Here is a 21,175-nt window from a genome sequence, read left to right as displayed (position 1 = left end):
GATCTTTTTCATGCATACTGCTGTCGAGCCAGGTGCCCCCCATTCTGTATCTTTGCATTCAATTTTTTCTGCCGAAGTGAAGTATCTTGCATTTGTCCCTGTTGAACTTCATTTTGTTAGTTTCAGCCCATCTCTCTAGTCTGTCAAGATCGTTTTGAATTCTGCTCCTGTCTTCTGGAGTGTTGGCTATCCCTCCCAGTTTGGTGTCATCTGCAAAGTTGATATCGTGCCTTCTAAACCTTCATCTAAGTCATTAATAAAGATGTTAAACAGAATCGGGCCCAGGACGGAAGCCTGCGGCACTCCACTCGTGACTTTTTTCCAAGATGAAGACGACGCATTGGTAAGAACCCTTTGGGTTCGTTCGCTTAGCCAATTACAGATCCACCTAACTGTAGTTTTGTCTAGCCCACATTTTACTAGTTTGTTTGCCAGAAGGTCGTGGGGGACTTTGTCAAAGGCTTTACTGAAATCTAGGTACGCTACATCCACGGCATTCCCTGTATCGACCCAACTCGTAACTCTATCGAAAAAAGAGATCAGATTAGTCTGGCATGACTTGTTTTTGGTAAATCCGTGTTGACTATTAGCAATAACTGCATCTGTTTCTAAGTGTTCGCAGACCACTTCCTTAATGATCTTTTCCAGAATTTTGCCTGGTATTGATGTGAGGCTGACCGGACGGTAATTGTTTGGGTCGTTCTTTTTTCCCTTCTTGAAGATAGGGACCACATTCGCCCTCCTCCAATCTTCTGGGACTTCTCCTGTTCTCCAAGAACTCTCGAAGATAATTGTCAGTGGCTCTGAAATAACCTCAGCTAGTTCCTTCAATACTCTTGGATGTAGCTGATCTGGCCCTGGGGCTTGAATTCGTTTAGAGCGGCCAGGTGTTCCTGGACAACTTGTCTCCCTATTTGGGGTTGGATTTCCCCAAATCCTTCGTCCATTTCATGTTGCTGAGGTTGAAGATGGCTTTCTTTTTGTGAGAAGACCGAGGCAAAGAAGGCATTAAGCAGTTCTGCCTTTTCCCTGTCCCCTGTCGCCATCACCCCATCTTCTCCTCGCAGTGGCCCTATCGCCTCCTCCTTTTTCTACCAACTTAAGCAAAAAAGCCTTTTTTGTTGTTTTTAATGTCCCTGGCAAGCCTGAGCTCATTTTGCGCTTTAGCCTTGCGAACATTTTCCCTACAGGAGTTGGCTATACGTTTGAATTTTTCTTTGGTGATTTCTCCCCTTTTCCACTTCTTGTGCATGTCTCTTTTGAGTCTTAGCCCGGTTAGAAGTTCTTTGGACATCCATTCTGGCTTCTTTGCACTTGTCATATTTTTTTCTTTGTTGGCACTGTTTGCATTTGCGCCTTGAGTATTTCACTTTTTAAAAACTCCCATCCATCCTTAAGTTCCTTGTCTTTTAATATTGGCGTCCATAGAATGCCGCTCAGTATTTCCTTCATTTTTTGGAAGTCAGCTCTCTTAAAGTCAATAGATGTAGTTGCCATGATCTTGGTTTTCTTGATGTTTAACTGCAACCCAGCTTTTGCACTTTCTTCTTTCACCTTGGTGATAAGGCTCCTCAGCTCTTCCTCACTTTCAGCCATCAGAGTGGTATCATCTGCACACCTATTGTTTTTAATGTTTCTTCCAGCAATTTTAACTCCGGCCTTGGAATTGCCAAGCCCCGCATGTCGCATGATGTGTTCTGCATACAAGTTGAATAGGGAGGGTGAAAGTATGCAGTCCTGCCGTACTCCTTTCCCAATCTGGAACCACTCTGTTGTTCCATGATCTGTTCTTGCTGTGGCTACTTGGTCTTTATACAGATTTCTCAGGAGAAAGACAAGATGACTTGGTATCCCCATACCACCAAGAACATGCCATAGTTTATTATGATAATCAAAGGCTTTAGAATAGTCAATAAAGCAGAAGTAGATGTTTTTCTGAAACTCCCTGGCTTCCTCCATTATCCAGCGGATATTAGCAATTTGGTCTCTTGTTCCTCTGCCTTTTCTGAACCCAGCTTGGACATCTGGCAACTCTCGCTCCATGTATTGCTGGAGTCTGCCTTGCAGGATCTTGAGCATTACCTTACTGGCAAGGGAAATATGTGCCACTGTACGGAAGTTTGAGCATTCTTTAGCGTTTCCCTTTTTTGGTATGGGGATATAAATTGATTTTTTCCAATCTGATGGCCAATCTTGTGTTTTCCATATTTTCTGGCATATGGCATGCATCACCTTGACAGCATCACCTTCCAAAATTTTAAACAACTCAGCTGGGATCCCGTCGTCTCCTGCTGCCTTGTTATTAGCAATGCTTCTTAAGGCCCATTCAACCTCACTCCTCAGGATGTCTGGTTTTAATTCATTCACCACACTGTCAAAGCTATTCTCTATATTATTATCCTTCCTATACAGATCTTCTGTATATTCTCGCCACCTTTTCTTGATCTCTTCAGCTTCTGTTAGGTCCCTGCCATCTTTGTTTTTGATCATGCCCATTTTTGCCTGAAATTTGCACCTGATGTTTCTGATTTTCTGGAAGAGGTCTCTTGTCCTTCCTATCCTATTGTCTTCTACTTCCATGCATTGCTTGTTCAAAAATAGTTCCTTGTCTCTATCGCTGTTTCCTTTTGCCTTCCTTCTTTCTTGGGCTACTTCCAGTGTCTCAGCAGACAACCATCTTGCCTTCTTGGTTTTCTTTTTCTTTGGGGCGTACTTTGTTGCTGCCTCCTGAACAATGTTGTGAACTTCTGTCCATAGTTCTTCTGGGACTCTATTTATTAAATCTAGTCTCTGAAATCTATTCTTCACCTCCACTGCATATTCACTAGGAATATTTGTGAGATCATATCTAATTGGTCTGTGTATTTCCCCCATTCTCTTTAGTTTGATTCTAAATTTTGCAATAAGAAGTTCGTGATCTGAACTACAGTCAGCTCCAGGTCTTGTTTTCACCGACTGGATGGATGTCCGCCACCTTTGGCTGCAAAGGATGTATTCAATCTGATTTCGGTGTTGACCATCTGGTGAAGTCCATGTGTAAAGCCGTCTTTTAGGTTGTTGGAAGAGAGTGTTTGTTATGCACAGTGAGTTTTCCTGGCAAAATTATATCAGCCTACGTCCTGCTTCATTTTGTTGTCCCAGACCATGCTTGCATGTGATCCCGGTTATCATTTGACTGCCCACCTTAGCATTCCAATCTCCTGTAAAGAGAATAATGTCTTTTTTTGGTGTGTTATCCAGTAAGTGCTGCAGATCCTCGTAGAACTTACCTAATTCTGCTTCTTCAGCAGCTGTGGTTGGGGCATATATTTGGATCACTGTGATGTTAAATGGCTTGCCTTGAACTCGAATTGAGATCATTCTATCATTTTTTGGGTTGTATCCAATCATTGCTTTTGCAACTTTATTATTAACTATGAAGGCTATAATAAGAAAACAAGCAGTTAAAAACAGATTTAAAACAATACAAAATACTTGAGCCATTCATCCACAGAACCTTGTACATAAACCTTAGTCCAAACCAAGGCAAAGCCAACAAAACTTATTCTTTGCTCGCATAGTCAGGTCTTCACTTTCTTTCAAAAACTGAAAAGGGATGGAGCCTGCTGGATGTCATCACAGTCATTATAGTAGGTAGGTTTGCTCTTCTCTACACTCTCATGTTGTGGACTCCACTTTGTAGCCCCATTTCTTAAGATTGGCTCTGCATCTCATGGTCCAAGAGCGCAGTCTGTTCAGTGCCTTCCAATTCACCCAATATTTGTGTGAATTGATAAAAAGGATACTTTAATTATTATTATTATTATTATTATTTTTATTATTATTAATAATAATAATAATAACAACAACAACAACTTTATTTTTGTATCCTGCCTCCATCTCCCCGAAGGGACTCAGGGCGGCACACATGGGGACATGCCTGGTCAAACATGGGTTAAAAACACAATCAACAATTTAAAACATCATATCAACATAAAATAAATATAAAACAACATAACCAACAACAGCAGCAATTTAGAGCCTGGGTAATAATTATTACTGGACATTCAGAGGGTTAGAGTTGTGCATAAAACTCTGGGTAGGGCTAATTGATGGTGTCAGACAGTCATACGTGCGGTGTAGAGCCATGTCAGTAATAACACTAAAAACCTATGGAACAGGGACTATAATAAAGTGCAGTGGCTGAAGGTGGAGTATGGTTGGGCCGAACATCTTGTGGGACCACTTACTCAAGGGCACACTGGAACATCCACGTTTTTAGGTCCTTACGAAAGGTGGACAGAGTGGCTGCCAGTCTAATCTCCGTGGGAAGGGAGTTCCAGAGCCGAGGGAGCGAGAGGAGGGCCTCCCCAGCAGATCTTAGAGCCCGTGTAGGTACGTAGGGGAGAATGCTATCGTGGAGTATATATAATACTCCATAATAGGTCTGTGAAGTGGGTTTGGGCTAAACAAGGAAAGTTTGCAATTACATGTATCTAAGGGCGAACATGGTGGTGTATTTGGATTGTGGAACAACAACAACAAAACTTTATTTATATCTCGCCCCCTCTCTCCAAGGGGACTCAAATTCTGAGAGACCAGACCTAGTCATGACTGAGTCATGAAAACCCACTGAGTGACCTAAAGTAAATCACATTCTCTCAGACTAAAAGGGCAAGAGTGAATCAATTTTGAATACATCTTGCCAACAAAACTGTAGGACAGGGTCACCATATGTCCGAATCGACATGAAGACACATACTGTCAAATCTAAAACAAAGAAAAACTGGGGGGTGCTGAATATGTAAGGGGTGTTCCATGTAATAGATTCCACCGCACTAAGTCTCCAGCTCTGAATGACTGCTGAATGGGTAGTATGGGAGTACTACCAAGTTGATCTCCAGATGTCTGAAAAAGTAGATGGTTTATAGGGAAATGTGAATTTCTAAGGCAACCACACCCTAAATTGCTCACATCAAAATCTTAAATTTGGTCCAGTAGCAACAAGCAGCAATGCTGTTATTGCTGATTGTAGTCTACTTCATTCAGAAACCTACCTGAAGCAGCTGTAGTTCTCAGAACTGTCTTAAGAGCGGCTCTACATATGGCATAATGTGACAGTCAAGCCTTTAGGTTATAACTACTTGAATCACTACAGACAGCCTATACCTGTCCAAGTAATGGGTTGCAGCTGTCATGGCAGCCTAAGGCCCCTTCCACACTGCCCCTATATCCCAAGATCTAATCCCATATTATCTACTTATCCCAGATTATTTGGCAGTGGAGACTTGAGGGCCCTTCCACACAGTCATATATAAAGGCAGATAATCCACAGTACGTATTTGCATTGATATGGGTTATCTGAGTCCACACTGCCATATAATCCAATTCAATGTGGATTTTATACAGCTATGTGCAAGGAGCCTCAGGCCCCTTCTACAATGCCATATAATCCAGATTATCAAATCAGATAATCTGGATTTTATATGGTAGTGTAGAAGGGCCTCAATCCAGTTTAGAGCAGATAATCTAGAATCAGATCCTGGGGTATAGGGAGCAATGTAGGAGGGGCCCAAATTGATAAAAGCCATTCCAAGCCATTACAGTCAGTGGGATCATCATTGCCAAAAATCATGGAATATCCTCAGGTTGCCAAGCTGATCCACAGAGGGCAACTCCAACTTATTAAAACTTTTTTTTTTGTGTAAGAAGCAACTAATTAAAACTAGTAGCCTGTATACTATAGGAACAAATATGCCTGTTTGTCATCTTGTCAGGATCCAGCATCTGTTTATTGGCTTTCATGCTGCCCGTAGCTGCATTGAGCCACTGATCCAGAATTTGCACAGCCATACCCAAAATGCCTTGAAAGTGCAATCTCCCACTTTTCCCCAAGTTGTCTGGGTGCCTTTGCTGATGTTAATGAAGACACCTGGTGATGGCCACAAGCTCTCTGTGGCCAGCTGCCCTGGCAGCAACCAACAGTAAAGATAAGTTCCATCACCTTTTATCTGCTTCATAGAGCAGAAGGAAAAGGGGATGATGGCACTGGCCCTGGCCCATGTGGAGAACTGGTCCAGCTGTCCACAGCAACCTTGAGGTGGGGGGCTGCAGTTTCAGTTTTACCATCCCCAACTTCTGCTATACATTAAGCATCTACTCTGCTCCAGTTTGGGGTTTCTAGTTAGTGTTGGGGAGCCCCCTGTGGCGCAGCGTGTTAAAGCACTGAGCTGCTGAACTTGCAGACTGAAAGGTCACAGGTTCGAATCTGGAAGCGGAGTGAGTGCCCGCTGTTAGCCCCAGCTTCTGCTAACCTAGCAGTTCAAAAACATGCAAATATGAGTAGATCAATAGGTACCACTCCGGCGGGAAGGTAACGGCGCTCCATGCAGTCATTCCGGCCACATGACCTTGGAGGTGTCTACTCTTGTCCTTTGCTGAATGTAGCATTTGTTGGATTTTCTTATTCGGTCTGTAGATTGTATGTTGTGCTTCTTCATCGCCTTCCCTATGCAGGCAGTGGTTCCCTTGATGTTTTTTTCTCTGGGTGGATCTTTGTCTTTCCTTTCATGACTTGTTCTTGGCCTTGCAGCTCTTCTGATGTCTGTGGTGGCCTGTACAGCCCAGTTTAGGTGGTTCAGTTCCCCTTGGAGGAGGTGAGCTTCACAGATTCTTTGTGCACAGTCTGTCAGTGCTTTTATTGTGCTTCATTTTTTGACTTGGGTGATGGTTGGAGTTTTTATGACAGTATCTATTTGTGTGTTGTTTTTCTGTAAACTGTGACCTAATCATTGATTGGGTTTGCAGATGAATAAGACATCTAGAAATGGCAGTTTTCCTTCATTTTCTTTTTACATGGTGAATTGGATATTTGGGTGGATGCTGTTGAGGTGGTCCAGGAACTTTTTTTGTTCTTCTTCTCCATGGCTCCAAATGTTGAAGGTGTTAGAAAAGTGGGATAAAAGTGCTGTAAATAAACAAATAAACAATAGCAACATTCACACTGGCCTCCAACAGACAAGAGTTCTTTCTCCCACCCTTGACCTTCCACAGATATATAAACCCTCCTTGCTTAGTTTTTCCAATATACGTCACAACCTCTGAGGATGCCTGCCACAGATGTAGGCAAAACGTCAAGAGAGAATACTTCTGGAACACACCTCTCCACAATTCCCAAACATTGCCGGAGGAAAGAAAAGTCAGAAGGCAACATTCACCTCTTTTTCTCGCTTCCTTTCAAAGCAGCTTCGGGGAAGAGAAAGGGATGGGAGGGGGGAAATAAGGCTCAGGTTGCGAGTGCGCATGCTCAGAACTCCCCCTTATTCTTCCGCCTCAGGACACCTTTACCGTTTCAGCGGTTTGCGAGTCAAACAATACATAGAACGCCGGATAGCTCCTCCCCTCCCCAACGCCATGCGCTTCCTGATTGGCGGAGATCGCGAGAGCGGACGCGTATAAAAGCGGGAGAGTGCTACCGAGGACAGCAGTTGAGCTTGGACGATGACACTGACATTGACATCGCGGGACCCCAGCACATACTTCCGGCGCCCTAAAGGCTACGTGATGCTCCTGATCGCAGCCGTCATGAGCTGCTACAGCGTAAGTTCGCCCCAAAGAGGAATCTCAGATCTTGCTGTCAGTGTGAATGTGCCCTTTCTCCATCAGAAGGTGCATTTGCACTGGACACGATTGGTCCTTTCCATCCCTTTTGAGTGCCATGGCCCATCTTCATCAGGGCTGGGATGTAGTCAGTTAATTTGGTGACAGACCTGGAACTTTGCTGGAGAGCTGTAGTAGCCCTCCCTCTCAGTGATACAGCTCCAAATATCCTTGGTATGCCTTCTGCATCAGAGAGAAACTGATTTCACCCTCACTTCTGTTCATTTATTACAGTTAGCATCTTGCCAGACAAGATTCTTGCCCTTGGGTCTTCTAGAAATTCAGTTGCAGAATGAGAGATATGGAGCAGATCTAGCTTAACTGTGGCAGATCAAGAATAATAATTCAGGACAGTTCATCTTCTATATTGTTATATTAATATGATTACTATTAATGTAATTTATTGTTTTTATTTATGCTCATGTTTTTGACTGTTGTACCCTGCCTCGAGCCATTGGGAGAAGTGGGTAATAAATACTATAAATATATAAAAGTTAAGGTTTTCCCCTGACATTAAGTCTAGTCATGTCTGACTCTGGGGGTTGGTGCCCATTTCCATTTCTAAGCCAAAGAGCCGGCGTTGCCCATAGACACCTCCTAGGTCACAGCGCCAGCATGACTGCATGGAGTGCCATTACCTTCCTGCAGAAGCTGTACCTATTGATTTACTAACATTTGTATGTTTTCCAACTGTTAGCTTGGCAGAAGCTGCAACTACTAATAGCGGGAGTTCACCCTGCTCCCTGGATTCAAACCTCCGACCTTTCAGTCAGAAAGTTCAGCAGCTCAGCAGTTTAACCCGCTGCGCCAGCAGGAGCAGCAGGTTAAAATTACATACATATACATACATATACATATATACATACATACACACACACACACACACAATACTGCATTTATATCCTGCCCTTCTCACCCCAAAGGGGACAGAGTGGCTCACGACAAAGGCACAATTCAATGCCTTGGATACATAAATAAAATAAAACAACATATACTTAAAATCACATAATAAAAACATGTCAAACTTACAACAATTACTTAAAATCACACCATCCAGAAGCATATTCAAGGGGCCATTCCGATTGTCTCAAACAGTGCTCCGTGGAGCCTTTGGGAGATAGTGAAGTTCGCATCTGATCTAAATGACAGCTTCCATTTATATTTCTCTCATCCACCCTGCTTTCTTGCCAGACCTTATAGGTATGAATGGGCAGGTGTTGTTTGAACAGCAACAGAACTACATAACATGAGTTTTGTACGATGTGGCAAGTTCCTTTTTAATAGTCTTTTCCCTCCATCACCATACAAGTTTTGGCACTTCACATACATCTGATGAAATAGACTTATGCTCACAAAAGCTTACGCTAACCATGTATTTCTCTCCATGTCAAAAGTGCTACAAGACCCAGACTAACATGGCTAGGTCTTTGAATTCTACCATAATGCACAGGTAGAAGCACAGTTCATATAATAGATGAATCAAGTAATTTAGCAGTATTCAACCATCAAAACAGTAAAAAAAAATTAAAATCAGCTCTCTGTCCTCCAAATTTATGAATGACTATAACCTTTGCAAAAGACCAGCTGTGTTTCTTTACACTGCCATAACCAGGCTATTGATATAGGGATAGGGATATATATATATATATAAATAAGTATAAAGAGACAGGTAGAAGAGACAAAGATAGATGGTTAGGAAGATAGATAGACAGATAGGAAGACAGATAAATAGGTTGATAGATGAACAGACAGGAAGGTAGATAGATAGATAGATAGATAGATAGATAGATAGATAGATAGATAGACAGATAGATGAAAGAATTGTGATAGTGGATAGAGATGAGGGAAATAGGATAGATAGGAAGATAGATAGATAGATAGATAGATAGATAGATAGATAGATAGATAGATAGTGTATTCAGGGTGAAAGTAATAGACAGTTATTGTAGATATCATAGAATCATAGAATCATAGAATCATAGAATAGTAGAGTTGGAAGAGACCACATGGGCCATCCAGTCCAACCCCCTGCTAAGAAGCAGGAAATCGCATTCAAAGCACCCCCGACAGATGGCCATCCAGCCTCTGCTTAAAAGCCTCCAAAGAAGGAGCCTCCACCACGGCCCCGGGGAGAGAGTTCCACTGTCGAACAGCCCTCACAGTGAGGAAGTTCTTCCTGATGTTCAGGTGGAATCTCCTTTCCTGTAGTTTGAAGCCATTGTTCCGTGTCCTAGTCTGCAGGGCAGCAGAAAACAAGCTTGCTCCCTCCTCCCTATGACTTCCCTTCACGTATTTGTACATGGCTATCATGTCTCCTCTCAGCCTTCTCTTCTGCAGGCTAAACATGCCCAGCTCTTTAAGCCGCTCCTCATAGGGCTTGTTCTCCAGACCCTTAATCATTTTAGTCGCCCTCCTCTGGACGTTTTCCAGCTTGTCAACATCTCCCTTCAACTGTGGTGCCCAAAATTGGACACAGTATTCCAGGTGTGGTCTGACCAAGGCAGAATAGAGGGGTACCATGACTTCCCTGGATCTAGACGCTATTCCCCTATTGATGCAGGCCAGAATCCCATTGGCTTTTTTAGCAGCCGCATCACATTGTTGGCTCATGTTTAACTTGTTGTCCACAAGGACTCCAAGGTCTTTTTCGCACACATTGCTGTCAAGCCAGGTGTCCCCCATTCTGTATCTTTGATTTCCATTTTTTCTGCCGAAGTGAAGTATCTTGCATTTGTCCCTGTTGAACTTCATTTTGTTAGTTTCGGCCCATCTCTCTAGTCTGTCAAGATCGTTTTGAATTCTGCTCCTGTCTTCTGGAGTGTTAGCTATCCCTCCCAGTTTTGTGTCGTCTGCAAACTTGATGATCGTGCCTTCTAACCCTTCGTCTAAGTCGTTAATAAAGATGTTGAACAGAACCGGGCCCAGGACAGAGCCCTGCGGCACTCCACTTGTCACTTCTTTCCATGATGAAGACGACGCATTGGTGAGCACCCTTTGGGTTCGTTCGCTTAGCCAATTACAGATCCACCTAACCGTAGTTTTGTCTAGCCCACATTTTACTAGTTTATTTGCCAGAAGGTCGTGGGGGACTTTGTCGAAGGCCTTACTGAAATCCAGGTACGCTACATCCACAGCATTCCCTGTATCGACCCAACTCGTAACTCTATCGAAAAAAGAGATCAGATTAGTCTGGCATGACTTGTTTTTGGTAAATCCGTGTTGACTATTAGCAATGACCGCATTTGTTTCTAAGTGTTCGCAGACCACTTCCTTAATGATCTTTTCCAGAATTTTGCCTGGTATTGATGTGAGGCTGACCGGACGGTAATTGTTTGGGTCGTTCTTTTTTCCCTTCTTGAAGATAGGGACCACATTCGCCCTCCTCCAATCTGCTGGGACTTCTCCCGTTCTCCAAGAACTCTCGAAGATAATTGCCAGTGGTTCTGACTACACCACTGACTATATCACTACACCAACAATTGTACTGCTCTAGTTCTTTTGTTAATATTTTCTTGGTCAGAATAAGAAGCAGCAGGATAAAGCATTGATGGACTTTTTGATCATAGCCACCAGGATAGAAATGGCAAAAAAAAACAGGAGAAGCCTGCTAGAAGCCTGGTGGCACATGGTCTGAGATGCCTTACTAATTGAAAAAATTAGTAGATTATTCATGAGCCTCATGCCAGCCTCTTGAACAAAACCCCATTATTGAAAAATACATTAATGGGAGCACTCAGCATGTTCCACCCACCACTTAAACCTCTGGTAATACATTGCATCTGATTCCTCTTTATTGTATGTTTTAGGCTTGTGCAATGTTTTAATACTCATTATGAATACTCATTCATACTCATTAATGCTCATTATAAAATTAAGAGCTGGGGGAGAAATTGTTTCTAAAGTGTTTCCGAAATTGGATGAGGTCCGTATCGTGATTATAATGAGTTAACTAATTTTTTTGTTACTTTTTGTTACTTACTTACTTAGGCAATCCCTCGTAGTTCGAGGATGATTGTCTTCCATCTTGGGGATGTGTCTGTAGATGGCTGAAGAGACCTATTCTTGATTTGCATGTTCTCCCGCAGTGAGGACATCGGTTTCCAGGTGGAAGGCGGTCCCGGTCAGGGTTGGCTTGACGCTCCTTCCTTTTGGCACGTTTCTCCCTTAAGTCCTCCATTCGTGCCTCTTCGAACTCTGCAGCACTGCTGGTCACAGCTGACCTCCAATTAGAGCGCTCAACGGCCAGGGCTTCCCAGTTCTCAGTGTCTATGCCACAGTTTTTAAGGTTGGCTTTAAGCCTATCTTTAAATCTCTTTTCCTGCCCACCAACATTACGTTTCCCGTTCCTCCCAACCCTACGCCTGCGAAACGTGGACGGTTTACAGACGTCACACTCAACTCCTGGAGCGTTTCCATCAGCGTTGTCTCAGAAAAATCCTGCAAATCTCTTGGGAAGACAGGCGGACAAATGTCAGCATGCTTGAGGAAGCCAAGACCACCAGCATTGAAGCAATGCTCCTACACCATAAACTCTGCTGGACTGGCCACGTTGTCCGAATGCCCTATCACCGTCTCCCAAAGCAGTTGCTCTACTTTTCGTTAAGTAATTGTGCCAATGGGGAAACGTCAGGGTCCCTTTCTCCCTCATTGTTAGGGCTATTGGCATGAAAGTTGCTAGGATTATATAACACATTTACCACGGTTAGCCCATTAAGTTTCAGAATGTTTCATGCCTTCACGGATTTTTGGGAAATTTTTCAAATATTTTACAAACAACCTTTTAAAAAAAACCTACAAGAGCTATCTTCTTTATTTTCTATATAATGACACAAAATTATGGGGGATCATACCCCCCAAGTTTCAAAAATATTCATACATCTACTAATTTTTGGGATTTTTTTAAAGTTTTGACAAAAACTTTTTTAAAGCTACAAAAACTATCTTTTTGAATATCTTTAACCAATAGAATGTCAATGTGTGGTTTTCTTCCCTTCCCAGCACAGACTGAAGTATCAGTCAGTCCTCTTTGCAGAATTGTAAACTGTGAGTCTGGCTGGCTGTTGCTATGGAGGGAAAATAGCTCTTCCCTATCTCATTGGGGTTTTCTGATGCTGAGGAGAATTCTGGGAAACGTAGTTTAGGGCAAGGCCTTTTGAATTCTCTGGCATAGAGCTCCTCACCTTCCCAAACTATATTTCCCAGAATTCTGTGCTCTCTCCGTCTCTTTCCCAGCTCACACAGCTCGTCCCGACCTGCTGCTTTCCTATCCAGCTGCTTTCCTCCCTCTCATAGGGTGAGTTTTGATTCTTAAGTTTTTGTGTGGGCACTCCCACCTCACTTACAAATTAAGTTACAACTTATGATTTAAAAATGAAGATTTGCACACCCCTAGTATGTTTGCTAAATATTTCTTACAACTGCTTTCTATTATCTTCATTACTCTAATATTCATATTAGTTTTGATTTTGTTTGTATTGTATTTTATAAAACCAAGGAAAAAACCAAGAAAATAATTCACAATGTCTTTCATCACCATTGTCTGCTGCAATTCTGTCAGGAATAAACAAGTTAAAGGACACTAGCCAACAGTTTTGAATCTTACTAGCAACTCTGGGAAAATAGTAAATTTGTTTCCATGATAGTTTCTAAAATAATTCAGTACATGAAGCAGTTTCTTTGTATTAAATGTGTTATCTGCAATAGTTGAAAAACTGGAAAACAAAATTCGGGGTTGGGTATGACTATACCTCCATGTTTTGCATATATAAACCTGGTGTGTTGGGGAAGTCTGAATTTCTTTCCATTAAATATAAGAGAATTAGTCATGGCTAATGTTTAAATGTGAGACAGGTGACGCTAATGACAGTACTCAGTATAAGAAGAATAATTTCGGTGTTGTGAACTTGTAAGCTTGGAAGACAATGTATTGTGTTGATAGGTCTAATGCCTACTTAACAACATGTATTTCTTCTGTGTTTCTCTCATTTCTTACAGTGGGCTGTCTTTGCACCTGCATCAATCCCCCACGACAGTCTGGGACCCCTAGGCATTTTCACAAAATTTCTGGTGGAAAAGAACAATGTTCTTTTAAAAATAGGGTAAGCAGAACGTAGAAACCTTCTTTGTTCTTCACACCCTGCGTGTGCACGTACACATGCAGTCATGCACATGTGAGGAAATAGGTATGGGTGAATGAGTGTAACAGTCAAATGTTTCAAAATTGATGTTATTTACAGTCATGCGTCCTATAAATGATGATGAGCATTAGGGGAGGACTGAAGGAGCAGGGTTGTTGTATGCAGAACAGTGCAATGATGTTTCTCATGGCATGAAAACTAACCTTAGGCGTTAAAATCATTGCCTTCAAAATCATGTGGAATGACAGAACATTGCTGCTTTGTGCAACTTCACAATGGTGGTGATGGCTTTGCCAGAATTACCATGGGGCTATCAGGAGCCCAGTTACAATGGATATATGAATGGTGGAAAACCCTCTTTTAAAAAACTTTTTAAAGTCTCATTAATTTAGAAAGCAGCAGGAAAAGGTAGTGCAAGGTTTGACTATAAAGTCAGTTGTGTGTATTACACAGAGGCGGTCCACCGGCGAGGCCAATTAGGCGCTCACCTGTGGTGCATTATTACAGGGGGCGCCATCGAGGCGCCCTCGCGTGCGCATGGAATCCCAGCCCGCCTAGGCTGCTCTGCGCGGCGCCAGGCCGAAGCAATCGCTCTGCGCGGCGCCAGGCAATCGACCGTGCGGGCAAGTGGGCCTTCCGTGTCCGTGCGGTCGATTGGAAGACCTGCGCATGTGCACAGACCCATCGACCATGCTTTTTGGGCGATGGGCCTGTGCGCGTGTGCAGGCCTTCCAAGCGATTACTTCCTTCTCGGCAGGAAGGCGTTTCTCGGTGCTTTGCAGACCAGAGAAGCTGCGCCCGCTTCTTTGGTCTGCAAAGTACCGAGGAACACCTTCCTTCTTGTTCCTCGGCGCTTTACAGACCCCTCCCCTCCCTGCTGCTCAGCCCCCCCCCCACCGGTTTGGGGCGCGCCAAAATTTGGGGGGGGGGCAAAATTCAGATTGCCTACTATAAAAAAATTACCTAAGGACAGCACTGGTATTACACAATATGCTAAAATTCCAATTCTCCTGAGAAACACTTCAGTTTGACCCTTGTGATCTGCTTCTAAAATGGCCATGAGGTCACTGTAGGTTAATCTCTTTCATCACCTAGCAAACTTCTTGTGGCTTCATTCAAAGGCTGTACAGTTTATAAGATAGGTTTGAAGCCTATGTGTATAGCTTTTGGGGGAAAGGGGGAAGGACTGCATATATGGCTGAGTTCTGTGGTAGTGTAGAGAAAAGAGTATGGGGAATGGTTCTGGAAACAGAATGTGGGTTTCATTTCTTCTGTTTTTAGCTGAAAATCATATTTCTAGTCTTTATGGCTGTGAAGGTATGATTGACATTATTTGAGTAATAGATAAAGGTAAAGGTTTTCCCCTGGTGTTAAGTCCAGTTGTAACCAACTCTGAGGGTTGGTGCTCATCTCCATTTCTAAGCCGAAGAGTCAGCGTTGTCCGTAGACACCACCAAGGTCATGTGGCTGGCATGACTGCATGGAGTGCCGTTACCTTCCTGCCGGAGCGGTACCTATTGATCTACTCACCTTTGCATGTTTTCGAACTGCTAGGTTGGCAGGAGCTGGGGCTAACACTGTAGTGTAAATATTCTAAAGGCACCAGATCCTGGCCTGATCCTCAAGGTAAGAAATGTCAGATCTGGGTAGTACTTGGATGGGAGTTCATCTATGAATACCAGGTGCTGTAATAGGCTGTATTTCAGATGAAGGAACTATCAAACCAACTTTGAATTATCCTTTCCTATTAAAACCTTATGGAAATTAATGGGGTAGCCATAAGTTGATAGATGATTTGAAGCCGTGAACACACACTTGAGAAATATATGCTCAGATCTTTGCGACGAAAGTGGGAAATGAAAAATAATAGTTCCAGAGTTCCATGTAATGTCTACTTAGTGGAGTGGCTCTGCAAATGTTGGACTGCAGTTCCCAGCATCTGTAACTAGGAAAGCAAACGGGATGGGAATAACAGTCCAACAACATCTAGATGGGCATACTTGCCTATCTCAGTGATTAAGCATGTAGCTTAATGTCACCCCCTCTGTGCAAAATTATGGAATTTTGGGTAGTTATATCTTAAAAGCACCAGCTCTTGTTCGATCCTGGAAGGTATGCAGGGTCAGTTCTGGATAGTACTTGCATTGGAGACAGCCGGTGAATACCAGGTGCTGTCGCTGAACTGAGCAAATGATTTAGAAGTGCAAACATATACAATGAACGCAAGTTTGTATTGGTAATCTGCTCCTTTTCAGGCAGAAATCATATGATTATCTGTAGTCTCAACATCTAAAAGGCTGCATGGTCTTTTATAAAGGTACAGAGGACAACATTTCTGTATGTGATGTACTCAGGTCTACGGTATTAATCAAAACCATGGAGCAACTGTGCCCCATTAAAATGAACCAGTTGCATACAAGAAAATATTAGGTGTTTCTGGAAGATAACTGATTTGAGTCTTTCCCTCTGGCCCCAACAATATTCTCCCTGGCTTCAAAAAATGTCACTTAATTAACCACTCATTTTTTTTAATTTACAGGTATTTCATCCACTGGACAATTCACCTTGGGGAAGGTATTTATGCTTTGAAGCTATGCACGTAAGCTATTTTAATTTCTTTTCCTTTTTCATCTTTTATCTGGTCTCACTCTTCTCAGTTCTTAGTTCGCATGTGCTGGAGCAGGCCTATGTTAGGCTAAAATACTGTTTCGTTTGAATACAGATGTGTGCATTTATGAGAAAACAATCAGTTCCATAGTGTAAAGTGATACAGTAATGCCAAAGCCTGGAAAAATAATTTGTTGGACTATATTTCCAGCATTACCCCAGCCAGCATTGCAATTAAGCTCTGGAAACAACACTCAGATTTATCATTTCATCTGTTAGTGAAAATTAAGCTTGAATGAAGTTCTTTTAAAGATCCACTTTGATGCTGACATTGGGCTTGGTGTTTTCCAGAGTTGAGATAGAGAACTACATAAATTCCAAATACAGTAGAGTCTCGCTTATCCAACATAAATGGGCAGGCAGAATGTTGGATAAGCGAATATGTTGGATAATAAGGAGAGGTTAAGGAAAAGCCTATTAAACATCAAATTAGGTTATGATTTTACAAATTAAACACCAAAACATCATGTTATACAACAAATTTGACAGATAAAGTAGTTCAATACACATTAATGCTATGTAGTAATTACTGTATGCATGAATTTAGCACCAAAATATCACGATATTGAAAACATTGACTACAAAAATGCGTTGGATAATCCAGAACGTTGGGTAAGCGAGTGTTGGATAAGTGAGACTCTACTGTACATCCTATAGACAAAAGGCATGTGGATGTGTGTTTGAAAGAGAGAATTTGCCTGGGAAGGTGGGATTCTACATATCTGGAAACTGTCTGAAAGCACAGGATCTCGTCTCATAACTGTCACTCACCTGCATGACTTTTCTTTCCTCTGTTAAAAAATAATTCACTCTTCAAATGCCTTGTTTGTGATTTATTTTGGTTAGAAATCACCAGTCAAGCACAAGTGGAGTAATACATGGTTATCTCCATAGGTTGGTCAGTGATTTAATAGGAGAGTGTGGAGATTTCACCATGCGTATATCCTGTCACTGGGAATAACTGTATGTAGGGTTTCCACCCTTTATGTAGAACTTCCATCCTTTGTCCCACTGCTACCTACACCATATGTGGGGCTTTCCACTCAGTCATTCTATAGTTTTTCAATGAATATCTCATAGAGTCCCAATCAATTCAGCATAATTTGTGGCAGCCACAAAAACAAAGTTTCTGGAGTAAAACAACCACTCTCAAAGTAAGTATCGTACAATTAAACAGGAAACAACATTTTCAAACCAGAAACATATTTGAAGATAAAACATTTAATAAAAAACCTCCAATATTCACCAACTCCCCCTCCATATCTCCTCAAACATTTCACCAACCAGCATCCACTTCAACACTACGCTTTCTCCCCCCTCCCAACAGCTCCTGACTTCATGCTCGCACAATAAATCAAGCCATATAAATCTACATGCATATGTATACGAACACAAACATACACACACACACACACACACACACACACATATATATACACACATATACACACACATATGCACATAAATGACACAGGGCACCACAGAGAGGATTTGTAATCTTAATGTTTTGATAGTCCCTGGACCTATTCAGAGTGTTTTTATGCAACACTGAATCACTACATCCTTTCTGCCTTTGCACTTCCAATTCCAAAATTAGGTCTGCGGTGGCAGAGTACAGGCTTGTCATGCAGGGCTCCATGATCCCAAAGTCTGTCTGTGGCAACTTCAGTTACAATGATCAGATATGTAACAAGCACATGCTTTGCTCAGCTCATCTTATTGTAATTGTATAATTAAAATGGGAGTGGAGGAAACCATTATTTCTTGCATGCCCTACTAACCTATGAGCCTAGCCAGGGGGATTTTACATAGCATGACCTTTTCTGTAATCAGTCTAAATCCCCTTTTCTCCTTGTGGAATCTCCTTGCAAAGGAAATCAGATTGGTTCTTATGCCTTCTATATTTCTAACAGGCACCTGTGCTCTTTTAAATAAAATGTTTGAGTGGGGGTTTTATTCATGTATTTAATGTTTTAATTGTTATTAGGACCTTTTATCTGTTTGTTGGTGGCACTAGTGGCCCAGAGTCCTTACTGATCTCCCTCTGAGCTGCTTTTTAGAAGGTTGCAATGGAGAGGGATGTCAAAAGAGAGGAACACTTCCTTTCCTTGCGGTTCCTTCAAATAACTTAAATACCAAGCTGATTCAAGCAATTTCCAGTTTATTTTTATATCTGCTGAGGCATGAATGTGAGTGACTGTTTTGAGATTTCTATCTTTTGCCAAGATGTTAAAGAGGCACATTCGTCTCTTAGTCTTGTTTTTGGTTCTATTTTGTGTCAATGTCAGCTCCATTTGTCTCTTTCTTCTCCCTAGGAACAAAGGCATCACAGACAGCATAACTCAGCTTTTGTGGTTTGTTCAGACAGTTGCATTTGGAATATTTTCTCTTAACCATTTGACGACTTACAAACCTCGAAGGAAAGCCAGTGACGGATACAAACAGAAGACAAAGTAGAAACTGTAGTCTGGCACTTTGGCATCGTTTTGAAATTGAAGATGATGGAAAACCTAAATGTTTAATGTGTTCAAAATATATTATGTTTTAACAGGAAAAGCATGTGTATGCTTTACTCCATCTACTATGGATTTTGCAGATGTGGGGGAAGTGAAGGAATTCACTATTAATTTTTTTCTTGAATTCGATAATAGGGGAGAAAGCCTGGACAACTGGATCAGGGAAAGCTAGTTTTAACTAATTGAGACAAAAAACAAAAACAAAACCCTACCAGTAATGTTTGACATCTAGAACAAGGAGTCAGTTTTAGCCTGAAATGTGCACATTGTAGGCGTAGGTCTCTGTCCCAATCAAAGGATTTTTGAGAATTTGGAGGAGCATGTGGCTGACATTCGAGTGAACAAATGATTTCCAAGGAGCTTGAAGAAGAGGGAGAAATGTGGGTCAACATGTTCAAGAGTATTGTTTCTAGAAAAATTGCTTACACACACACCCCAGTATTGTTCATTGAATGAAACGTTCCTGCTTTGTTCAAATGAAGAGATTTGGTAAAATGTCAAGCACTAAAATTAAATAGGATAGAAAGAGATTAAGAATGAACTACATGATCTTTATCAAGGGATTTATTTTTAACCTAGTATAAAAGCACAGATCACACCTGATGTTCAGAGCTCTGGAAATGTTTCAGAATAACAAGAATCCACTGAGCAGAATGACAACCAAAAGCCAGCTTTAAACAGCCAGGGGGGTAATTATTAGCTGGGTGTTTTCCCATCAGGAAAGTGAACAGTAAGGCTTGAAAACTCCTCTTCAGTGCCAATCAGGTAGCATTTGTGTCCTGGTGATTGATACTACATCAAATATCAGTTTCTTGATCACTGGGTGTTAAGATTTTGCAAGAGTTCAGTGTTGTAAGGCTGCAGCTTGATGATACTTGTTACAGAAACCTGACTTAATTATATGGAATTAGACTTCTGCTGGAACAATCTGTTTGTTCTTAAAAGAACTTAGAAGTCCTGTCATGAGAAAAAAAAACATAATTATGACTGAAAGCCAGAGAGAGAGTTTTGAGAAGCAATTAAAATTTACTGGACATTAATGTTTACATGTTCAGGATTGCCAACCAGAATGGGCTAATGCTGAAGAAATCTTTCTTTCAATATGTAAGGAGAGAACTATCAGAATGTCTGACTGATGTACTGTATTGGGATATAAGGCATGTTCCTTCAAGTGTGAAATGTTTCCTATTCGAAAAAAATTCAACTAGGCCTTTTAACTCAGGAAAATCAAAAGAGTCTTGCTAGGTTTTACCAAAGGCCTATTTAGTCCAGCACCCTTTCTTCCTTTCACCCTTTCTCCCCCAACATCAGCCAACCAAGGTGCCAATGAGAAAAAAATGGGAGACGATGGCACAGTAACAGTTGGAACATCCCAGAATGAGAGTTGCTGTATTATATGAGATAATTAAATCTAAGTTGGGTTCAGATGATTTTTCTTCATTAATGATGGTGGTTGTCATTTTATTTATATTATACCATTAAGATATGTTTCTCATATGAGAGCACACAAACCAATATTTATGGTAACTTAAGAAATAATGGAAGGAAATGAAGACACAATCACCATAATGCAAAATAATAATAATAGTAATAATAATAATAATAATAATAATAATAATAATAATAAGTAACTACCGGCAGGTCCAACCAAGCCAGAGAGGCCTCAGCTGAGGAGCAGAACCAAGAGCACCTAACCCATTAGCATTATGGAGAATCAAACCCAAACGAAGTCTATACTGGCTCGGTCGTCGCCCAGGATAAAAAGGACCGCGGTGGATGCTGCTGATTCTGGACATCCATCGACAAGTGGGCTACGGAATCATCAAAACCCAAATGAACAGTCACAGAAGCGGCAGAAATGCACAATGCCAGAAAACCGCACAATTGTGAAATGCTACTACAAATCTGAACCTCAAAGGCATGGCTACCAAAAAAGGATGCATCAACTGTGGAAACAAGAGTACCCTGACTCACAGATAACAGAACCCCGACTGGCTGATCAACGAAGATTCATAATCAGAAACAAAGTGTTCAGTGAAGTTGAACTCGAAGAAATCCAGAAAATTTGCAAAGTAAATTACCATCAGACCACAGCACAGACAGCAGCAGAGACTCCAGCAACACTTGGAATGGTGGAACAGATTGAACCAGAAGAAAGAGTGGAGCTTTTGCAAGAATTTGAAAACCAGCACTTGAAACATCTGCTGAACCACCAGG

At 41.7% G+C, this 21,175-nt stretch overlaps 1 protein-coding gene across 2 annotated transcripts; it reads left to right on the top strand.

The window, feature by feature from the left end:
- Positions 1 to 7,439: 7,439 nt before the first annotated feature.
- Positions 7,440 to 20,383, top strand: LOC103281652 (transmembrane protein 254). Of its 2 annotated transcripts, none has more exons than XM_062975855.1 (4): positions 7,440 to 7,578; positions 13,633 to 13,736; positions 16,315 to 16,374; positions 18,758 to 20,383. In XM_062975855.1, the coding sequence occupies exons 1-4, from the start codon at positions 7,480 to 7,482 to the stop codon at positions 18,897 to 18,899; spliced, it is 405 nt and encodes a 134-aa protein (XP_062831925.1). In that variant the 5' UTR covers positions 7,440 to 7,479; the 3' UTR covers positions 18,900 to 20,383. The 2 variants fall into 2 exon arrangements, with proteins under 2 accessions (XP_062831925.1, XP_062831926.1); XM_062975856.1 differs by having other exon boundaries at positions 16,315 to 16,349; positions 18,758 to 18,886.
- Positions 20,384 to 21,175: the final 792 nt, after the last annotated feature.

This window comes from Anolis carolinensis, chromosome 3 (assembly GCF_035594765.1).
Source record: "Anolis carolinensis isolate JA03-04 chromosome 3, rAnoCar3.1.pri, whole genome shotgun sequence".
Lineage (NCBI taxonomy): Eukaryota > Metazoa > Chordata > Lepidosauria > Squamata > Dactyloidae > Anolis > Anolis carolinensis.
The sequence above is the reverse complement of the archived record's forward strand: the minus strand, read 5'-3'. Positions and strand labels throughout refer to the sequence as shown.